Below are 22,339 nucleotides of genomic sequence, written 5' to 3' on the forward strand. Positions count from 1 at the left end.
TGTTGCAGTCAGACAGCTGTCACTCAGCGTGGGGGCACAACTGACTGTAACCAATCACAAAGAAGGAGGAGTGACTATGTATGAGCCTATGAGCGTCCGGCTCTGGAAGATGAAAGAGCTGCCGCAGGAGCAGTGTGACAGCCGCCCGGTGATCGGTGAATATGTAGCGCTTGCTCCTACCCCTCTGCCCCAGATTCTGTTCCCCATAGACTGCATGTAACTTTCCTTCCATTTTTTTGGGGTCCTCAAAAAAAAAACGGAAGTCACACAGATGACACACAGACCATATTTGCAATGGAACGGGTCGGATGCAGTTTTCACACGGATGCATCCGTGAAAAAAACAGGACCGTTGTTTGCGGACTGCAAAATCAGAACGGTCATGTGAATGAGCCCTAAAGTAGAGAACATTCAGTGAATCAGTTTGATCTGATTAGTCTGTATGGGTCCAATCAGTCCATAAACTTTACGTCACTCTTTGGAAAATCAAGAATAGCACAGATTGAATTTGTACATGCCTGATCATATTTCGCTCTTGGAAATAAGCAGCACTAGATTTGTTTGACAGAAGACTAATTAGATTAGTGCCTGGACAATTTAATTTTATATGTGGAGTTTAATAGTACAATATATATATTTTTTTAGGTGTACATTTTGGCATTGTCGTGACATGAAAGGGGCTCTGTGTTTCTGTCACTGTTACGTGACACCGGCCAATACATGGCACTACGACTGGCAATTTCCCGTCCAGCCCACCTTCCTCTATTTAATGACAGCACACTGACTGTATAATCAAGCCAGAAAACTGTTAATCTAATAGACCAATGAGGGGCTGGGCGGAGAAAGTGCTCTAATCATACCCAAAACACTTAAAGGGGTTGTCCCATAAACAAAGGAAATTTCAATCAATAGATCTTGGAGTAATAATAATTTCAACAATTGGATGTGTTTAAAAAATGTTCCTGTCCTGAGATAATCTTATATACAGTATGTGCCTCTGCTATGTGCTGTGTAATGGCCGTGTCTGACTGTACAGGGACATGGTCTGATCATACCACATCTCCTGGACAGAGACGAACATACAAGAAAGTATACTAATTTTACAGCATAGGATCACAGCTGATTCTTTCTGTCAGGTAAAACCTGTTTGAAAACGGACAGGGAAATGTTTTACCTCACGGAAAGAATAAGCTGCAATTCCATGCTGTCCTTTTTGTATACTCACTTTTGTTTCCTTCCCTACCCAGGTGATGTGGGTAGGTGTACATGTTCCTGTACGGCCATCACAGAGTTTATAGCATAGGCACCCTTATTAGATGATCTGAGCATAGGAACTGTTTTTATTAACACATTCAATTGTGGAACTTATTATTCCAAGATCTGTTGGTTAAAATGTACTTTGTTAGTTGGAAAACCCCTTTTACCCTTTTGGTTTTATATGAATTTAGACAGTGATCTTTTGGTCACGGAGTAACAGATTGCATCAGTAAAACTGTGATTGACATTAGCTTTCAGAGATCATATGACCATATAAATAATTGGAGAGGGGGGATTATGCTGACGGATTCCCTTTAAAGTATTTTAGTCTTACAATATGGTCCTCTCACAGACTGTGTTTCTCTGCTTTAAGAGATGTATCTGTAAACTGTATTCTTTTCTGACAAAGCTTTTATTTAAGTTTCCATTCAAAACTATTTTTAGGTGGAGAAAAGATTTATCAGATTTACCCAAGTAGCTATGATCTAATATTCGGAGATCAGTACCACATGTAAAGTTTACCCTGTTTCACGGATTATCTAACCTGTACATTATAATTAATTATAATTTTATTCATTTATAATTTTATTCATTTATATAGCGCTATTAATTCCACAGCGCATTCCACATTGTTAGTGTATTGATATCATATACTATATTATATATTTGATTTCTTGTATAAAATGGAATTTATGTTTTTGTATATTGTCCTAGTTATCATGTCAGTCAGACTAATATTATACATCGTGTATGATTTAGTATAATGTTGCAGAGACTGAATTTAGTTCATAGTGTTATGAAACATTTTTTATGGGGACAAAGGATACCCTGAGACAAACACACCAGGGACTCTGACAGGAGTCTTATAATCTCGTAAAGACCAAGATTAACCTTGACACTGCTAATATCTTAACATGGTACATGAATACATTCCTTCTTTGGATGGCATCAGGTTGGATTAAGCATCCGGGGACTGGCAAGATGTACTGGGGTCAGTTTAAAAGCCACTATACACTTTAGAAAGACCCATAGTAGGGGATCTGTGCTGAGGGGACTGCCAGTAACGGAGAGACCCCAGAATACAGAACACCCTGAGTTATTTTTATCTAGTATTAAAATAGGACCAAGAAGCTGAAAGCATTATCTGCACTTAAAGTATAAGTGTAATTGCTTAATCGGTTGAGAGTCACATCCTGACATATTCTTGTGCTGGATCACAAAGCCTTTACCTTTCGAAGAAAGCCTCAAGAGCTGTAAAGTTAAGATTTCAGCCTTAAGAAAAATCTACGTTTACAAACCAAGAAAACACAAGAGTAATGGGTAGTTCCAGCAGCTCTACGGTGGACGACCTGCAAGCAGTGGAAATTCACCACTGGTACAAGAAGTTCATGACCGAATGTCCATCAGGGCAGCTAACTCTACATGAATTCAAGCAGTTCTTCGGTTTGCGAGGACTAAGTGGAGAAGCCAACGCTTACATAGAGCAAATGTTTCGTACGTTTGATATGAATAAGGTAAGATCATTATTTCAACCATTCAACTGATTCTTACATTCTACTATTTCATCAATTCAACTGGTTCAGTAGCAAATATCAATCTGTGTTATACCGGTCATGGCTAAACTCCTCTGATCAAAGGGAACACAACTCTTTTGATTGCTATTGATTTATAATGAAGTTTCTGGGTTGTTTGTTTTTTGTTCATTTATGGCTTATATATTGTGTATTAGGCATTTCATGAAGAATTTGCCTAAACCTTGTATGAATGACACTGCAGTACCAGCTGTGTAGTAAACCCTCCAATGGAAATACACAGATACTGTTACACATCATTTTTTTGTTGTTTTTTTTAATAACATCCAGGTGTTTTTCCATTTATTATATCAAAAAGTTAGTTGTGCTTAATCCATAATTTAGCATATATCATTTTGGTGAATTATGCAGTAGAAGCTGGGGAGAAATAGTGCAATAGGGTCTTATCTGATAACTGGTGATGGTATTTTGAAAGGAAATGCTCACTTGGTTCAGTTGTGTGATATACAAAAATTAAAGAACCCAGAATATTGTCAGCTGCTGCCGTCCCACGGGTTAGATAACCGCTAAAATGCCAAGTAGGAATAAGTGGGTCCTCTGCACTGCTGAGAGCCAAAGGAAACTTGAAGGAGACAATGTGGTTTCTCATCAATGCGTTTCAAAGTCATGCAAATTCTTCATCAGGAAAACATTTCAGTGCAATATTCATAGAGGTACATGATGACAACATAGTTTTGCCTCTACAAAACAATAGTTAGACTACACATGGAATATTTTGTACAGTTTGGGGCACTGATGTGTATAATAATGCGCTGAATTTTATACACTATATACCAATAGATCAATGGACAGTACATAGGTCTGTCTAATGATCCTTTAGTGTTTTTAACTAGCCTTGTAACTATGACAAGCGGGCATCTTCTCCAAGTAGAGAAAAAAAGGTTTCCCCCTTATCATACATATGGATTCTTTACTGTACCAGCAGTGACACTACGGAACACTCTGTCATACATTGTTGATTAATTAAACATGTTTTCCAAAGTTAGAATATTACAAAATGCAAGTACCAGACTGTTCATTTTAGAGTATGTGCACACACTGAGTATTTGAAGCAGATTTTTCTATATAAAAAAACAGTGGCAGGAAAAATGTTTTTAACGCATTTTTACACATTGTTTCTTCTTGCATTTTTTCTTTTCATTTGAACGAGTGACAAATGCTGCAGAAACGCTGAATTTGAAAAAGCACTTTCATTGTTCAAATCCGCAAGGAAAAAATAAATAACCATCATGTGCATGAGATGTGAAAAATCTCATTCAATAGCCTGACACTGTAAAGGGCAGGGCTTTTTTCCTTGAAATACACGTAGAAACATTGTAGCAAAAATGCAATGATCAAACTCTAAGGGTTTTATTTTAATTGGGAAATTTGGAACCCAGGAATTTTTATCTCAAATATATGGCAATTGTTTTTTTTAATAGGCCTTCTCTAGATAAACAGTGCAGGATAGCAGCTTAATATTATCATTATTTTTTAGCGCCCTTAATGTTTGGCCACTGTACATGCAAGCATAGATTTTTATAGAATATAACACTGATTTTACATAAAGTTTAGAACCGGTCCAAGTAAACATGGCTAAGTACTGTATGTCACGGACTGATACAGAGAAACAGGACCCTGCCCACGAGGAATTACTAATCAACAAGGGAAGGAAACAATAGGTGACATAGGAGCCGCTTATATGGCAGTGTACAGGCAGCGTTAGTTACTGTAGATGCTAGGCTTTTCTGAAGAGTTAGGTTTTCAGGTCACCCTTTAAGGCTTTTAAAGAAAGAGAGGATCTAATTATGTGGTGTAGAGACTTCAAGATTGTCTTATGTTCTTTGAGATGATTGTATGCAAGCAAGATGTGAGTAAAAAAAGAGGTCTTGTGAGGCCCGGATTACGTGCGGGGAGATAGTAGGAGATTATGTAAGAGATGTAATGAGGAGGCAGGTTATGGGTGGCTTTGGTAGACTTACGTTTCGGAGTATGTTACGTAACTAAATCAGAGAGGTCATTTCACTGTAAATAAATGTCTTAATGAGGATAGATTCAAATTGTCTCTCCAGTAATGAGGATAGAGCATTTAGTCTTTTTATAGTAAACCTTTAATACTCAGGGTATTTGGGGCCTTCTTAACTATGAAGCGCATAGACCAAACGATAAATTAATGTCAAAATTATTTCCTCAGGCTTTTCCACTATGGTCTTGTTTATTTCTTTTTAGTTGCAAAGGACTATGGCCATCAATGTGAATACCTAATGCCAAACAATAGTGAAGCTTGTCCTCTTGCACTGACTCACAATGGTCCTGATTCATTATTGCATTTGCACTTTTTTTGTCTAGTTTTTGGTGGTTTTTGCCTGTTTTGTATTTGCACCTAATTCTTTTAATTTTCACCTTTTCTTTTTTACTTATCTTCACCATTGTGGGCGAGGTTTTGGAGTTTCCAGATATTTTCAGTAGATTCATCCATTGAAACAATTTAAAAAAAATGACCAAATGTTTGTGCAAATGGACTCCAGCTTCTCCTTGGAGGGATTTTATGTGTGTCAGAAATTTTGCATAAAGTGCAAAACAGATTGAAAACCATTTTTAAATTCATAAATTATGTGCATCATTTCGAAATAATTACCACAGGTTTTGCCATTTTAGCTGTTTACCAAAACATATTCAAGATACTTTTTTACAATCAATATACGTTTATAGTGCAGACTTCCAGCTTTAATTTGAAGTTATTCACATCCTCAGTGGAGTAAGGGTTTAGGAATTACAGATAATTGCACTATTATCTCATAAGCTGCCTGGGCTATTCCCTCATTAGTCCATGATCAGTTAAACAGGTAAAAGGTCTGGAGCTGTTTCCAGGTGTGGTATTTGTATTAGCTGGTGCTGTGAACCCACAACTATCCGGTCAAAGAAACGCTCAATGGAAGAGAAACAGACCATCATTATGCTGAAAAAATATGGAAGAAATCCATCCTAGTGATAGCAGAAATGTTAGGAGTGGCCAAATCAACAGTTTGGTACATTCTACAAAAAAAGAGCGTGCACTGGTGAGCTTGGGAATTCAAAAAGGCCTGGACGTGCACAGAAGACAACAGTGGTGGATGATCGCAGAATCCTTTCAATGGTGAAGAAAACCCTCTGGACAAAATCCACTCAGGTGAAGAACACTCTCTAGGAAGTAGATGTTTCAGTATCTAAGTCTACCATAAAGAGAAGACTTCGGGTGAACAAATACGTAGGATTCACCACAAGGTGCAAACCATTAATCAACCTTAAAAGTAGAAAGCAGGAAGGAAGAAAATCTAGCATCAGGTTCTTTCTTAAAAGTGGTATCCAAATTTATTTAGAAAGTCACACGTGCAAAAAGTTGAAAAACATAAGTCCCATGATACAGGCCAACACAGGGCCCACGCCTTAAGCGTTTTGGATTGCTCCTTAGTCATAGGCCTATCTGTATTGGCTTGTATCATGGGACTTATGTTTTTAAACTTTTTGAATGTATGACTTTCTAACTAAATTTGGATACCACTTTCAGAAAGAACCTGATGCTGGAGTTTCTTCCTTCCTGCTTATATGTGGTGGCCAGCCATGTCCTTGCATCAGTGGGGTTTGCATAGAACCTTGTGAGTTTTCCTCTCCCCCTTTCCCATGCCTTTTTAAAAGTAGAAAGGTAAGATTAGACTTTCCAAAAAAAACATCTAAAGAAGCCAGACCCATTCTGGAAAAGCATTGTATGGACAGATGAAACTAAGATCAATCTGCACCAGTATGACAGAAAGAAGAAAATATGGAGAAATCTTGGAATGGCTCATGAACCAAAAAAACACCACATTTTTTGTAAAACATGGTGGACTCAGCATAATGGCATTTGCTTCCAATGGCACTGGGTCACTAGTGTTTATTGATGATGTGACTGAAGACAGAAACAGCCGGATGAATTCTGAAGTGTACAGGGCTGTGCTTTCTGCTCAGATTCAACCAAATGCAGCAAGGTTGATTGGATGGCACTTTACGTTACAGATGGACAATGACCCAAAACATTCTGTGAAAATAACCCAGGAGTTTTTTCTAAGGGAACGGGTGTAATATTCTGTAATGGCCGAGTCAATCACCAGATCTCAACTCCATCGAGCATGCATTTCACATGCTTAAGGCAAACTTAAGGCAGAAAGACGCACAAACAAGCAGCAACTGAATTCCTTAGTAGTAAAGGCTTGGCAGAGCACCACAAAGAAGGAAACTTGGCGTTTGGTGGCGTCCATCACTTCCAGACTTCACAGTCATTGTCTGCAAAGGATTCTCTACAAAGTGTTAATAATTAACATTTTATCTTTGGTAAAGTTTTTGTCCAATTACTTTTGGGCCCCTGAAATGAGGAGGCTTTGTAGGAAAATGGTTACAATTCCTAAACATTTCACATGATATTTATGTTCAACCAGCTTAATTAAACCTGAACGTCTACACTTCAATTGCATCTGAGTGTTTTCAATTTAAATACAAAACAGTGGTGTGTAGTGAACAATTCATGAAGATTCATTCACTGTTCAAATATTTGTAAACCTAACTGTATGTTTAAATTATTTTATCTTTTATGATACATAGGATGGTAGTTTTATTTTTACTGTTGCCTTGTTGCATATTTCCAAAACGTGTAGAAATATATACTTACAAATTTGTTTTATTTATATATACTGTATATATATATACAGGAATCTTAAAAACGGAAATAATAACCCACACACCACCTGTGCCCACCCTGTGCCCAATCTTCAGGCAAAAAAAGTTTAAAAATTAAAAAAAAAAACAAAAAACTGTGTCATTTACCTATAAAGACTAACCAAGAGATTTCCATTTTTTTGATTGGCTTAGATTTTGCCCCTCTAGACACTGTCTTGCAGCAGAAGATACCCTTACTCAGGTTATACCTTAGGTGAGAGAGAGAGCTTTTCCAATTTCTAACTATTGTTAAACAAGCAAGAAAAACAGATATGAAGTAAAAGAGTATTCCCAACTTCAAAATCCTACTCCAATAAGTAGTAGGTGTAATAATGCTAATACCGTGTTTTTCCAAAAATAAGACACTGTGTTATACTCCCTGTGATCTCCGGTGGGTGCTGCGCGCCGTCCTCCCCTGCTTCTGGCTGACACACACACACACACACACACACTACATCCAGTGATACAGAATACTTCTGGCCGTAAGGAATGATGTGAGGAAGTCACTTGACTGGCCCACAGGACCTGTAAGCAAGCATTGCGGCAGGTCCTTGCTCTCCACTGCACAGGCTTTCAGGATTCTGCCAGCCAGAAGAAATCAGTGTCACTGGATGTGGTGAGTGTGTGTGTGATCCGATGTTTGCTTGTCAGATCTGATGTGTGTGGGGGTGCAATCACTGCAGGTCCTCTGCTCGGCGTCTAGTGAGTGTGACTATGGGGTGCCCGCTGTCTATAATGAAGTGTCCTGCAGTATCTGTAGCATTTTTAGCTGCATGGAGACTTCATTATTGAACCGCGACTAGGGCTTATTTTCGGGGGAGGGTTTATATTTAAACCTTGCTACGAAAATGCTGAAAATCCCTTCTAGGACTTATTTTTGTGGGAGGGCTTATTTTTGGAAAAACATGGTATTAGCAAATACCTCCAATTAGAAATGTGGTATAGTTCTGATTAGCTATGTCTCTTACCTCATGGGCAGAGCATTGCAGGTCCTCACACGATCTCATCTAAAAGGTTGATAAAATGATCAGATAGTGCAGTTTAATAGGTACTATTTACTGAAGCTGGCAGCTGAGGACCTGTGATGCATTGATTTCTCAAACTAGAGACTCTAATGTACTTGTCTTGTTGCCCAGTTGTGCAGTGGGGCCTCACACTTCTCTTTCTACTCTTTTTAGAGCCTGTTTGTGCTCTCCTTTGAAGGGAGTAGTACCTACCCTTGTAGTAAATCTTCAGTTTCTTGGGCAATTTCTCACATGGAATATCCTTTATTTCTAAGAACAAGAATAGACTGTCGAGTTTCACATGAAAGTTCTCTTTTTCTGGCCATTTTGAGAGTTTAATGGAAACAACAAATGTAATGCTCAAAGGCAGGTCAGTTTTATAGCTTCTCTAATCAGCAAAACTGTTTTCAGCTGTGCTAACATACTTGCACAAGGGTTATCAAGGGATCTCTAAACATCCATTAGCCGTCTAACATAATTAGCAAACACAATGTACCATTACAACACTGGAGTGATGGTTGGTGGAAATGGGCCTCTATACACGTATGTAAATATTGCATAAAAAACAGACATTTGAAGCTAGAATAGTCATTTACCACATTAACAATGTATAGAGTGTATTTCTGTTTAATTTAATGTTAGCTTCATTGAAAAAAAAAGGGTGCTTTTCTTTCAAAAATAAGGAAATATCTAAGCGACCCTAAATGTTTGACCTGTAGTGTACATGCAACACATTTTTATTTATTGCTGCTATGTCTTACATAATTAATATTATCTTGGTCACTATGCACTTTACATAGTTATATGTATACACCTTATATAATGTGGACACATATCATATTATCTACTGGTTGTCTCCGCTCTTATAAACCTTTTGAAGCACACATGCACTTTAATTAGTGTATACATAAGTCAAACTATTGGCTGTGTCCATCCAAATTTACTGCACCGTGCACCTATTTTGTTACATTTGTTTAAAAATAAAAATAAAAAAAACACCTATATTTTATTTTTCTCTATACAATTTATGGTGTATATCTGATTTATTGGATGGGACCTTTCTGATATCATTTATATTGGTAATTATTATAAATTTCTATACCCTGTAAATTGAGAGATGTTAGGACCCCTTGTGGAGCCTCTGCTTTTTCATTTCATTTTGTTTATTTTTAGCATACAATTTAATAAATAGTAATTGTTTTATTTTGTGGAAAATTCTTTGCATCTTTTTTCTGATTTTCGATCAGATTATTTAATATGTTAAATTTCAATATGAAGTGCAGAAATCAAGAAGCAAATATCCTACCGTTTATTGATATTTGAGAAACCTAAATAATCAATTAATTAAAATGAATTTTTTTTTTAATTTTAAGTGCAAATTTTCAAAGATACTTTGCAGAAGTGACTTCTTTTCTATATGTATATGTTTTCATAAGTTGATAAACCCAGCTCATGTTAAGACATCACGTTTGTGAATCCCCTCCTACCTGATGACATCCCCAGCACCATTTCTGATTACTGTGTTTTTCCAAAAATAAGACACTGTCTTTTTTTTTTTTTTTTTGCCCCCCCCCAAAAATCATCAGGGCTTATTTTTGGAGGAAGTCTTATTCTTGGAGAAACACGATTGGGGGGTAAGTTTACCCCCCAAAAAAGCAGACCCTCCCCACTTCCCAGGATACGGCACGGCACGGTGGCTCAGTGGTTAGCACTGCAGTCTTGCAGCGCTGGGGTCCTGGGTTCAAATCCTACCAAGGACACCATCTGCAAGGAGTTTGTATGTTCTCCCCGTGTTTGCGTGGGTTTCCTCCGGGTACTCCGGTTTCCTCCCACACTCCAAAGACATACAGATAGGGACTCTAGATTGTGAGCCCCAATGGGGACAGTGTTGCCAATGTATGTAAAGCGCTGTGGAATTAATAGCGCTATATAAATGAATAAAATTATTATAATTATTATTATTATACTCATACTTACCATACTTGGATGTCTGCGTGGCTCCCAGGTCCTCCTGTGATCTCCGGTGGGTGCTGCACGCCGTCCTCCCCTGCTTCAGGCTGACACACTCACACACAGCAGATCGCACACACGCGCGCGCACGCACACACACACGTCACATCACATCCAGCGCTTCCAGCCGCAGGGAATGATGGGAGGAAGTCACGTGTGTCCGCAGGTCCTGTTGTGGCAGGTCCTTGGGCTCCACCGCACAGCCTCTCAGGATTCTGCTGGCGAGAAGAAATCGATGTCACTGGATGTGGTGAGTATGTGTGCGATCCGATGTGTGTGCGATCTGAAGTTTGTGTGTGCGATCTGATGTTTGTGTGTGCGATCTGATGTTTGTGTGTGCGATCTGATGTTTGTGTGTGTGATTCGATGTTTGTGTGTGTGATCCGATGTTTGAGTGTGAGATCGGATGTGTGCGGGGGTGCAATCACGGCAGTTCTTCTGCTCGGCATCTTGTGAGTGTGATTGCAGGGTGTCCGCTTTCTATAATGAAGTGTCCTGCAGTATCTGTAACTTTTTTAGCTGCATGGACACTTCATTATTGATCCGCGACTAGGGCTTATTTTCGGGGGAGGGCTTATATTTAAGCCTTGCTCCGAAAGTGCTAAAAATCCCTGCTAGGGCTTATTTTTGGGGGAGGGCTTATTTTTTGGAAAAACACGGTAGCAGGCCTAGAATGATGTATGATGACATATTGACTTTTTACTAAAGGAACCATCACGAACAGGCTTGATGATGTTAAGATCTGGGCTCTGTGGGGGCCGTATCATGAGTTCCAAGGCTTCTTGTTCTTCTTACACTGAGGATAGTTTTTAATGATATTGGCTAAATGATTGAAGTCCTTCCTTAGACTTATTTGTCCATATTTTTGGATGTCCTGTCTCCTTTACTAAGGGATATTCAGTTATAGTAGGGGTCTCTTTCTTGTCCAGGGCAAACTAGGGTTTCCTAGGGTAAGACAATGGTGGGCGGGGGCACCAATCTTGTTTGCAATATCTAGGGTGCCAATCTCCACAGTCAGGTAGGGCAAATATTAAGGCACACTGTGCAGCAAAAATATCCAGACCTTTTGTACCTTGCCCCCTTAACCCAATGGTCCTGTAATTGTGTGGTGCAGTGGTGAATATTTATTAAAAACACCTGTGCCAATTTTATATCTTTTCTATTGGGAACATTATATTATTTTTCCTTTTAATTACTAGTAATAAAGGTTAATTTATATTGGGGGGAACTATCTGCTTATGTGAGACATTTTTCAAATCCTCCTTTCAATTCCTTATTGTTAGCCTAGAGGCATAGAAGACACATCATGCTTTCTTCACTTCGAAATTATAAGATATCCAGCAGTGCCATCAGCTGAAAACTGGCAGCAACCAGTTGACCCACCTACACCCATCTTCTATTTGGAGAAAATTGACCAAAGGAAGTATGGGCAAAACCATCCCATCAACATGGAAACAAGGCCAAGTGGCTCCATTATGGAAGGAAAGAAAATGAACAGGAACTGTGGTGCAGAATAATGACAGCACATCCCCTGATGAGTTAAAATGTGAAATATTTTGCTATAAGAGAAGGTGGTTTGTTTGCTGAAGGGCTAGATTGCGGTACAATAATGAGTGTCTGCAGACAACAGTGAAGCATGGTGGAGGATACTTGCAAGTTTGGGGCTGCATTCAGCAAATGGAGTTAGGAATTTGTCAGGATTAATTGTGACTTCAATGCTGAGAAATACAGACAGATACTTATCAGTCATGCAACAATACCATCAGGCACACATTTGATTGGCTACAAATTTATTTTGCGGCAGAACAATGACCGAAAACATAGACCCAATGTAAGTAAGAACAATCTTCAATGTAAAGAAGAATGAGTCCTATAAATTATAATATGACACTACAGAGCCGTGATCTCAACATCATCAAGTCCGTCTGGGATTACATAAAGAGACAAAACACATTTGTTCAAGCCTGTGTCCACAGAAGACCTGTTGTTAGTTCCCCAAGATGTTTGGAACAATTTCTCTGTTGAGATCCTTCAAAAATTGTCTGCAAGTGTACTTAGAAGAAATAACGCTGTTGATGTTTTGAAGACAAATGTGGTCACACCAAATATTGATATCACTTAGATTTCTTACTTGTTTACTGACTTTGCATTTTGTTAGATGATAAACTATAAACACTTCTATTTTTTAAAGCATTAATACTTTGCAGCATTTTTCCACACTTGCCTCAACCTGTCAGCACAACTTTGCAAGTTAAAGTGAAGGCATGTCCATTATGTTCTACAAATTAAATAAATACCTTTCATGAAGAAATTTATTTTGTTGTTTCTTAATCAGCATCTTGGTGTTCCCCTCCCAAATAAATGTCATTTTTCTGTGGACTTTTGATGTCTACTCTTCCCAAATAAGTGTTTGCAGTTTCTAATAGAGAGTATTCTGATGGTAGAAGTTTAGGCATATTTTGTGGGAATGTCCCGGGTTAAGGTCTTGTGACCCAAACTTACAACAGCCTCATATGTGTCTATGAGGCTATAAGTTCATGTTGGGAGAGACTGCGTCAGTCTGGGCATTCCAGTCTGTATACAAATCATGAAATCTGAACTAAAGATAAGGAATGTGGAGCCACAAGGGTCAATGAGTGCTCTTGTCCACTGGCCTGGCTGTCTTCAGAAAGACCACATGGGCCAGGGCTCATGCCACTGAACACCTGCAATCCTTCCCCATGGGCAGAACGCTACTTAGACAACACAGGGTGAGGGAACCACACATTGGTGAGATTTTATTGGTTTAACGACAGGGAAAAATATATTGTACATTACCAGCAAGTACACAAGCAACAGAATCTCATCCTTCCATTGGATTGTTAGGGATTACAATCTTCATGACTTTGGAGCTTCCAGGGCCAACTATCTCAGCCAGCAGCATCCTGCTTTTGGTGGGCACCCACTGAGAGAAGATAGCAGCAAGCTTATGAAGCTGACCAAGCACAGCAAGATATCTAGCCAGGCAACCAACTTGTCGCAACCTGCTGTCTCCATGCAACCATGGATCCTAAGCTGAATTTCTGTAGAATATGCATAACACTTGAAGCAGTTCGGTGATCCTTCAACAGGAACCGTAGATACAAGGCTGAAGTCCTGAAGAATGAATTATCAATTAATCTTGAATCAGTTCTTTGATCGTCCAGTTGGAACCATAGATCCTAGGCTGCAGTCTTGCAGAATATCAATCTGGTTACTGGAGCAAGATCCCTTTTATACCCCTCAGTTCTCATTTGAGGGTATTATGTTTTACAGGATTGGTGGGAGATGGCTTCTCTCTCATTGGTTGCTAGTTCTCCTCTGAATTATGTAGTTAAATGGGCTGAGGCAATACACATTTAACAGACAGTCCGCATTTAACAGATAATAGGGCTTCCATCAGTCTGACACGAGATAATGGCTAACTTCTCTTTATTTACCAAACAAAGGAACCATACATCTGGCCTAATTAAGAACAGTTCACCCACAACACAAGTGGCCAGACACTGAGTCATCACAAATAACTTACTAGTAGACTCCCAAGTTTAGCCCTGCAAAAATCTAGTAACAAACTAGTACATCTACATAAACAGTTTCCTTTTTTCATAGTAACGTGTGACAATTGAATTTTACAAAACAAGTCATCATAGATTTCATTACAATCCAATTTAAATTTTCCACTTAAAAAACCCCCAAAAAACTAAAAGTTAAAAAAGTGGGCGCAGTGCACCAGGAAGATTATAACTAAGAAGTTTAAACTTTTTTAAAAGCCAGAAAATGTTCTATATTTTGGTACACCTTAAGGTGGAAATTTATCATGAATGGTCTTGAAAAGTGTCAAACAATGTTAGTGCCAAATTGTGGCACATTTATCTATCTAAAGAAGTTTCAGTTTTTTCCACACCCCTCTACAGGAGTGAAAATTGGGACTTTATGATGTTTTAAAAAGTTCAATTTATAAATATGACTAGCTAGTTTCACAAATCCATGAAGCATGGACTGTGCTCTGATTGGAAGAACTGGCCCAACTGCCTCATTAGGTTCTATGAGACAGGTTAGCTCAGGTCGGGGGACCTGGTGGTCTGGCTGGGTCTTTCCATCTGAGCACGGTCCTCTTTGCCAAGCTAACCACACCCACACTTCAATCAATGGTTCCCAAGTGTAAAAAGTTACAATTTTTGTGCAATAATAACAAACGGCGCAACTTTTTAAAGGAAACACATTGATGTATATGATATATATTTCTGCCTTTATTTTCAGACTTTAGAATAGTCCAAATTATGAATGATCATGTACCTTGTAATGAATTTGGCATTGTAAACTGCAATCATACGCCTACACATAAAATAAAATAAGATGTAAATAGCTTTACATGTAAACTTTCACACTTGCAGTATTAATATTACATAGGATTGTTTAAATTGTATTGAAAATATATTAAATGGAATTCATGTTAATGTATTCATCTACTTATCTAATTATTACAGGATGGATATATTGACTTTATGGAGTATGTGGCTGCACTAAGTCTTGTTCTCCGGGGAAAGATTGAACAAAAACTACGCTGGTATTTCAAACTTTATGATGTGGATGGAAATGGCTGCATTGACCGACATGAACTGCTTAACATAATTAAGGTAGGTGAATGTTGTATAAAACAGTAAGAAGAGCTTTATTCAGCGGTTAATGTTAGACATATAGTAGTTCAACATTTGAAGAATTGTCAAGGTCTTCTTCCCACATATTTCGCTTAACCATTTTAATGCTACCAAACACAGGCTTATTTTCCATGACAATGTGCTATTACTTTCTACGATATTATCCAGTTGAATGCAACCATATAACTATAAATTTGGCATGTTTCGAGGTTTATGCCCGTTTTGTTTTCTGTATCTTTGTATTTAGTCTCTCTATGTCGGCTGCGCTTTGTTTTCTCATATATTTTTGTGTAAGATACAGTATGCTCTAAATATTTTGTTCTTATACTAATATTAAAGGGGTTGCTTCCTTCCCGGGTTTTGTACAGCACTGCTATAAATTTATGGTGGGCAGTCATGAAAGGTTGTGGTCTGGGATTGTGGTGGTAATCCCCGCTCAAGACCGGAGACATCATCTAGACAGATTGGCTCAGGTCCCGATGATGTTATCCCCATGTAAGAGAGCCCCCGGCTGTTTTACCTTATTGATGCCACGATCAATTGTCATCATGGCATTTAGAAGATTATGAGAAGGAGCTGGCTCCCTTTTTCATCCCATCGGCACCCCTTTGACGTGATCATGGGGAGATGAGGGTTGTCATGGCAGCCAGAGATCAAATATTGACCTTTGGGTCTACCAGCTATGGTGGCCTGTTAGACCTAATCAGAAGCAGGGTCTAACAGCAATCCACCAGTGTAAAGCTGACAAGTCTCATGCATTGTAATGCATGAGACCAGTGAGCAGGAAAATAAAAGGTAAAGTCCCATAAAGTGACTGAGTAAAAAAGTAAAAAAAAAAAAGTACAAATATTAAATTTAACACAAAATAAAAAATGGTAAAAAAATCAAGGAAAAATACTACAATATAATAAATACACATTTTTATATAAAAAAAAGTACACATATTTATTATTGATGCATACGTAAAAACAGTATCAATAAAACTGTCACACTATTTAGCCCCTATAGTTAACACTGCAAAAATTAAAAAAGGTGGCAAAAATTATGTTTTTTCATCATACCACAAAAAAGTGCATTGAAATGTAATCAAAAAGTTGTATGGAAAAAGAAATGGTATTGTTTAAAACATCATCTCATCCTGCAAAAAAACAAGCACCCACTCAGCTTGGTCAGTGGAAAAATAAAAAAGCTATATATCTTAGAGACTATGAAGATGTAAAAACAAATATTTTTTTAATAAAATAGTTTTTATTGTGTAAAAGCAGCAAAACATAACAAATCATAAAAAATGTAGTATCACAATAATCCTACTGACCCAAAGAATAAAGTTGCCTTGTCAGTTGTACCACATGGTGAAGAGCGTAAAAATAAACAACCTAGTATTTTTTTTAGATCATTCAGCTTCCCAAAAATTGGAAAATAAAGTGATTAAAAATGTTTGTGTCCGAAAATGTTACCAATAAAAATTTTAACTAATCCTGCAAAAAACAAGAGCCCCGTGACTTTGTTGGGTGAAAAATAGAAAAATTATAGCCCTCAAAATATAGTGAAAGAAAAATATTTTTGTAAAAACAATATATATAAATCTGGTATCAGTGTAATTGTACTGAACCAAATAATAAATCTGTCTTATTTTTATACTGCACGGTGTGAGACATTAATAATAAAAGCAATTCTTGAACTGTTGTTGATTTATTCTTTCTGACTCACAAGATCGCAGTAAAGCTCATTTCACTGTAACGCTTGCCGATGCTGAGGCAGCAAGCGGGAGTTGACCCACTGGACCACAGGAGGGACACAGGCTTACCCTGACATGGGAGGGGCAAAACTAAGCACCTACCAGGTATTACCCAGAGCCTCAGATGGTGATGATGGGTTTGCCTGCTAGAAGTCGCCAGGTGACACTCATAAGGCAGTGTCTGGGACTGTGGCTGCTGACACTAAGGGCAGGGAGTGGCTCAGGTACGGGCAGGTAGTCTCTGATTCAGATAGGTGCAGCCAGGATGGCTGATGCAAGCAGGAAGAACAGTGCAGGCAGGTACGGAGGATACGGCCTGTACTGACAGGCATGGGATAACTGGCACAAGTGCAGGTATTGGATAGTGGAGACATGAGACCTGACAGCTAGCTAGCAAGCAGGAACCTAAGTAACTGACCATGTTGCTTAGGCACCTCAACTAGTGGTAGGTTGCCTTAAGTACCTAGCTACCCTCAGCTATAGGCTGAGAGGTACTTCTGGGGGTATTAGTGCACTGACCCTTTAAGAGGGAGAGTGTGTGCGTCTTAAGCACACTCCCAGGGGACTTGTAAAGCACACACAGCCCTGGGAGCAGGCAGCAGGAGGAGGGCACGTTGAGAGCTGTGCAGAAGCAAGGGTGCATGCGGTCCGGCCGTGGTGGTAAGTGCTGAAGGGTATAGGCAGGACCTACAGGCATGCTGGCTCTACAGTACCCCTCCCATACGCCCCCTATTCACCAGGCCTAAAAGAACTTTCTTCTTCAGAATGATGTCCTCAGAGTTGATAGGCGTAGGAATGGCTGGTGGAAAAGGTAGGCTGCTGCTTGGGAGGCTTTTCTGGGCCCTAAGTGGCAGATGGAACCAGTTTCCAGAGTAGTCATCTCTGAGGATTTAGGGACACATTGGGATTTCTCTCTCTTCTTGTCGAAGTCAACAGCTTGCCGGCCGGTGGGCAGGAAGCATAAAATGATGGCTAGTTGGTACCTTAGAAGGCCTGGATGGATGAGCACTAATTAGACACTTTTTGTGTCTGTTCTGCCCCCAAAAGAGCACCTTTCCGGATTTTCAGTTCAGAACAGGCTCATGAGTACAGAGCCAAGGCAGACCCAGAAGAGGCAGGCAAGACAAGTATGGAAACACCAGGAAGGAGATCCTCTCCAATTGCAAAGTTCTCAGGCGTTGTTCCAAAGGTTCAGAAATGAAGTGTACGGGTTCAGACAAGAGTATTCCATCAACAAATGACACCGACAGGGGATTTTGAAGGCGTCTGATGGGAATCTGGTATCTATCAACCACAGTTTGTTGTGTGAAGTTTCCAGCAGATCTGGAATCTAGGTGGGCCATCTCACAGAACCAAATTCCTCCATACAATATGGCCATTGACAGGATCAACGAAGAAGAAAGACTGTGTTCGGTCCAAAGCAACAGGGTCCCGGCCTCACAGGACAAGCATGAATGAAGTGTTCTGCTCCTCTACATAAGAAACACAAACCCATGGCTCAGAGACATGGCAATGTTTTTGTCTTTGCTAAGACATCTTGATGCAATCAACCTGCATCGGTACTGAAGCCAGAGCGGGAACTGGAAACTGGGAAACTGGTGGCCACTGGAGGGATGGAGCTAGACACATAAGTTTTCTTTCATGTGACACTTCCATGGATCGTTTCTGGAACTTGCGATTGACCCGGGAAACCAAGGAAATGTGCATGTTAAAGGGGTTGTCACATTGATGACCAGGATAGATAATCAAAATTACAATGTTGAGGCCTGAAATCCAGCACTGGTACCGATCAGCTGTTAAAATGTCAGGATGTGGCCAGATCTAAACAGTGTACAAAACTTCTGCTTATTTAATATACAGTTATTTTCAATGGAATCAATTCTTAAAAAAATATCAAAATAACTGTGCTCTCAGTACAAACAACATATATTTAAAGTTGAGGGACTATAGTTCAGGACTTTATCTGAGAGAACAATTTTACTGTCAGAGATACAGTATGGTCCATAATTCATGTATATTGCTTTTTGCTAGAACAAGAAAATACAGAAATTATCCATCAAAATAGTACATGGCCTTAATGACCATTCTTTTTTTTCAGATTTGCCTCTCTGCTTTTCAGCAGAAATTATTCTATTTTTTTGCTGACATGGTTATATGAGACATTCTTTAATGAATGACGTATTAGTTGTTAGCACTGATTTTTGCTACATATAAATTATCATGTAATTTAAATATATATTTTTTTAGAAACACATATTGTAAAGGCATTTTGGGGTTGAGTTTTTCTTTGTTTATACTTTTTGATTTTAACCTCTTACCACAAATAACCTGTTGAATGAGTTTTCCAGGTGATTGCAGTTGTGTAAATGGCTAATTAGTGTAAGCTTTAGTGGTTTTTCTTCTTACATTTACAGTTAGGTCAAGAAAAATTTGAACAGTGACACACATTTTGGCATTTTACCTATTTACTAAAACATTGTCAATACACAGTTATGTAATCAATATATGTTTTTAAGTGCAGGTTCTCCGCTTTAATTTGAGGGTATTCACATCCTAATTGGGGTAAGGGTTTAGAAATTACAGATCTTTAACATAGAGCTGCCTCTTTTTAAAGGGACTAAAGGTAATTGGACAATTATCTCAAAAGCTCTTTAGTTGACTGCATAAGCTATTCTGTTGTTAATACATAATTAAGCAGTTAAAAGGTTTGGAGCTGATTCCACATGTGGCATTTGCATTTAGAAGCTGTTGTAAACTCACAACATGCGGTCAAAGAAAAGCTCAATGGAAGAGAAACAGAACATCATTGCCTGAAAAAAAAAGAAGAAATCCATGAGAGAGATAGCAGAAATGATAGAGGTGGCCAATTCAACAGTTTGGCATATTGTGAAAAAATGAGCACACTGGAGAGCTTGGGAACTCAAAGAGGTCTGGATGTCCAAGGAAGATAATAGTGGTGGATGATCACAGAATCCTTTCCTTAGTGAAGGAGAACCCCTTCACAACATCCACTGAAGTGAAAAACACTCTCCAGAAAGTAGGTGTACTAGTATCTAAGTCTACCATAAAGAAAAGACTTCCTGAGTGCAAATACAGAGGATTTACCACAAGGTGCAATCCATTAATTAGCTTGAAAATAGAAAGCCCGGATTAGCAAAAAATCAGCTAAAGAAACCACCAAGTTCTGGAAAAGCATTATATGGATAAATGAAACTAAGATCACCTGTACCAGAATGATGTAAGAAGAAAGTACGGAGAAGGCTTGGAACGGCTCATGATCCAAAGCACACCACATCCTCTGTAAAACATCGTTGAGACGCTGTGATGGCCGAGCATGCATAGCATGCATAGCTTCCAATGGCACTAGTGTTTATTGATGATGTGACTGAACACAGAAACAGGCTGATGAATTCTGAAGTGTACTGGGCTTTACTTTCTGCTCAGATTCCACCTAATGAAGCAAGGTTGATTGGACGGTGCTTTGCTGTACAGCTGGACAATGACCCAAAAATTTATGAGAAAGCAACCCCGGAGTTTTTTAAGGCAAAGAAGTGAAATATTCTTCAATGGCCAAGTCAATCACCAGATCTCAACCCTATTGAGCATGTATTTCACATACTTAACACAAAACGTTAGGCAGAAAGACCTACAAACAAGCAACAACTGGATTCAGCTGCAGTAAATGTCCGGCAAAGTATCACAAAGGAGGAAAGCCAGCGTATGGTGATGTCCATGGCTTCCAGCCTTCAGGCAGTCATTGTCTGCATTCTCTGTGAAGAATTAAAACTGAACATTTTATTTATGGTAAAGTAAATTTGTCCAATTACTTTTGAGCCTCTGAAATGAGGAGGCTTTGTAGAAAACTGGTTGTAGTTCCTAAACGTTTCACAGGATATTTTCGTTCAACCCCTTTAGTTAACCTGAAAGTCTCCACTGCAATTGAATTTCAGTTGTTTCATTTGAAACCAAAAATAGCGGCGTGAAGAGGCCAAATAATAAAGATTCGGTCACTGTCCGCATATTTCTGGACCTAACTGTATGTAATAAAATGAATTTTAGATGGGAAAATAATATTTTTCTTCAGATTTTTATGGGCTGGGGACTTTTTACTATTGTTTTTGGGCATATTTTGTATGTATATATTTTTACATTATTTTTTTTCCCAATAGATTATGAAAGAGCTCTAGGGGACCTGCCTGTCTGACTAGACTCCAGCACGGGTCGGCTCCATGCAGCTTCTCTCCACCTGCTGCCCCAGATTGACAGGTCTCTCCCTACGTGTGTATATGGACAGACTTGTGAATCACTGACAGCGGTCTCCACCATGACTCGATCTCTAGCGGGAGAGCAACTGGGTATTCATTTAGTCTTTTCTGGCTGTGTGTGATCGCACCATTCCCTTCCAGATGCTACCGATCACAGATAATATAGCAGTCTAGCGGTCAAGCTGTGATTGTTAGCATTTGGAAGGGAGGAGTTAAAAGTCCACACCTCCAGAGAAGACTTTTAAGAAACTCCTGGTTGGTCTGCAAGAAGAGATCCCACATACTACGCTCTTAATGCAACACTTATGACTATTTTTGCAATGGAGTGAACCAGATTAAAATGGAAAGAAATGTCTGAATCACGGGATTTTTATGAGTTTTTTTAGCAAATGACAAGTCGTCTTTAACTGTCTGAGATGGTCATCACAGTTTGCTTAATTTTAGCTTTGGAAAAGCTCACCCCATTTGTCCTTTCTGTTGACATTTAAAAAAAAACAGAAAAAACGTAATCCTATCCAAACATTTTATATTTGTCTGCTCTTACAAGCCCATGGGTTGTGGTATTTTTCAGGATTTTATGTAGTATGAATCCAGCCTCATTTCTGCTTCAAATAGATTTCACTCGGCCCGTAGAAGACATTTAGTCACGTCTCAAGGTGGTTGTTGAGCCGCCCTGCATTTAAGCCTAGCTATCATTAATCCGCTCCTACTAAGTGTCTTAATCTTCCAAAGAACAGATATATGAGGATTAATTTGAATGTGACCTAGTAACATGGGTATTTAAAACCAAGTAAGAAATCAGCTGCAATTAAGATCCATGCGTTTTTCAATGTCATCGGCTCACTATACATTTTCCTAATGAAGCATAGATATTGACTTCCTTTACACGGTATTATATGGTTTATCCAAACCTTTGTTATACATAATTGACATGCTTAACTTTAAATAACGCAAAAATGCAAGTTGTAATGTAAACTAGTTAAAGTGAGGCCACCATGTACAGCTGAATCCATAAGTTGCCAGATCAACAAACTAAAACTTACTCAAAATGTTTTGTATGTCTTCTTTGTACATGACACAAACAATTGTTC

General features: G+C 38.8%; 1 protein-coding gene across 1 annotated transcript in view; it reads left to right on the top strand.

Annotated features, from left to right (window-relative positions):
* The first annotated feature begins 1,944 nt into the window (after positions 1 to 1,944).
* LOC142301612 (guanylyl cyclase-activating protein 1-like) overlaps positions 1,945 to 22,339 on the top strand; it is a 28,428-nt gene continuing 8,033 nt past the window's right edge. Inside the window, exons 1-2 of the mRNA XM_075342640.1 lie at positions 1,945 to 2,770; positions 15,075 to 15,224. Coding sequence (XP_075198755.1) covers positions 2,573 to 2,770; positions 15,075 to 15,224 — 348 coding nt within the window. The 5' untranslated portion in view covers positions 1,945 to 2,572. The remainder of the gene's footprint in view (positions 2,771 to 15,074; positions 15,225 to 22,339) is intronic.

The sequence above is a fragment of the Anomaloglossus baeobatrachus genome, chromosome 4, assembly GCF_048569485.1.
Source record: "Anomaloglossus baeobatrachus isolate aAnoBae1 chromosome 4, aAnoBae1.hap1, whole genome shotgun sequence".
NCBI classification, from domain to species: Eukaryota; Metazoa; Chordata; class Amphibia; order Anura; family Aromobatidae; genus Anomaloglossus; species Anomaloglossus baeobatrachus.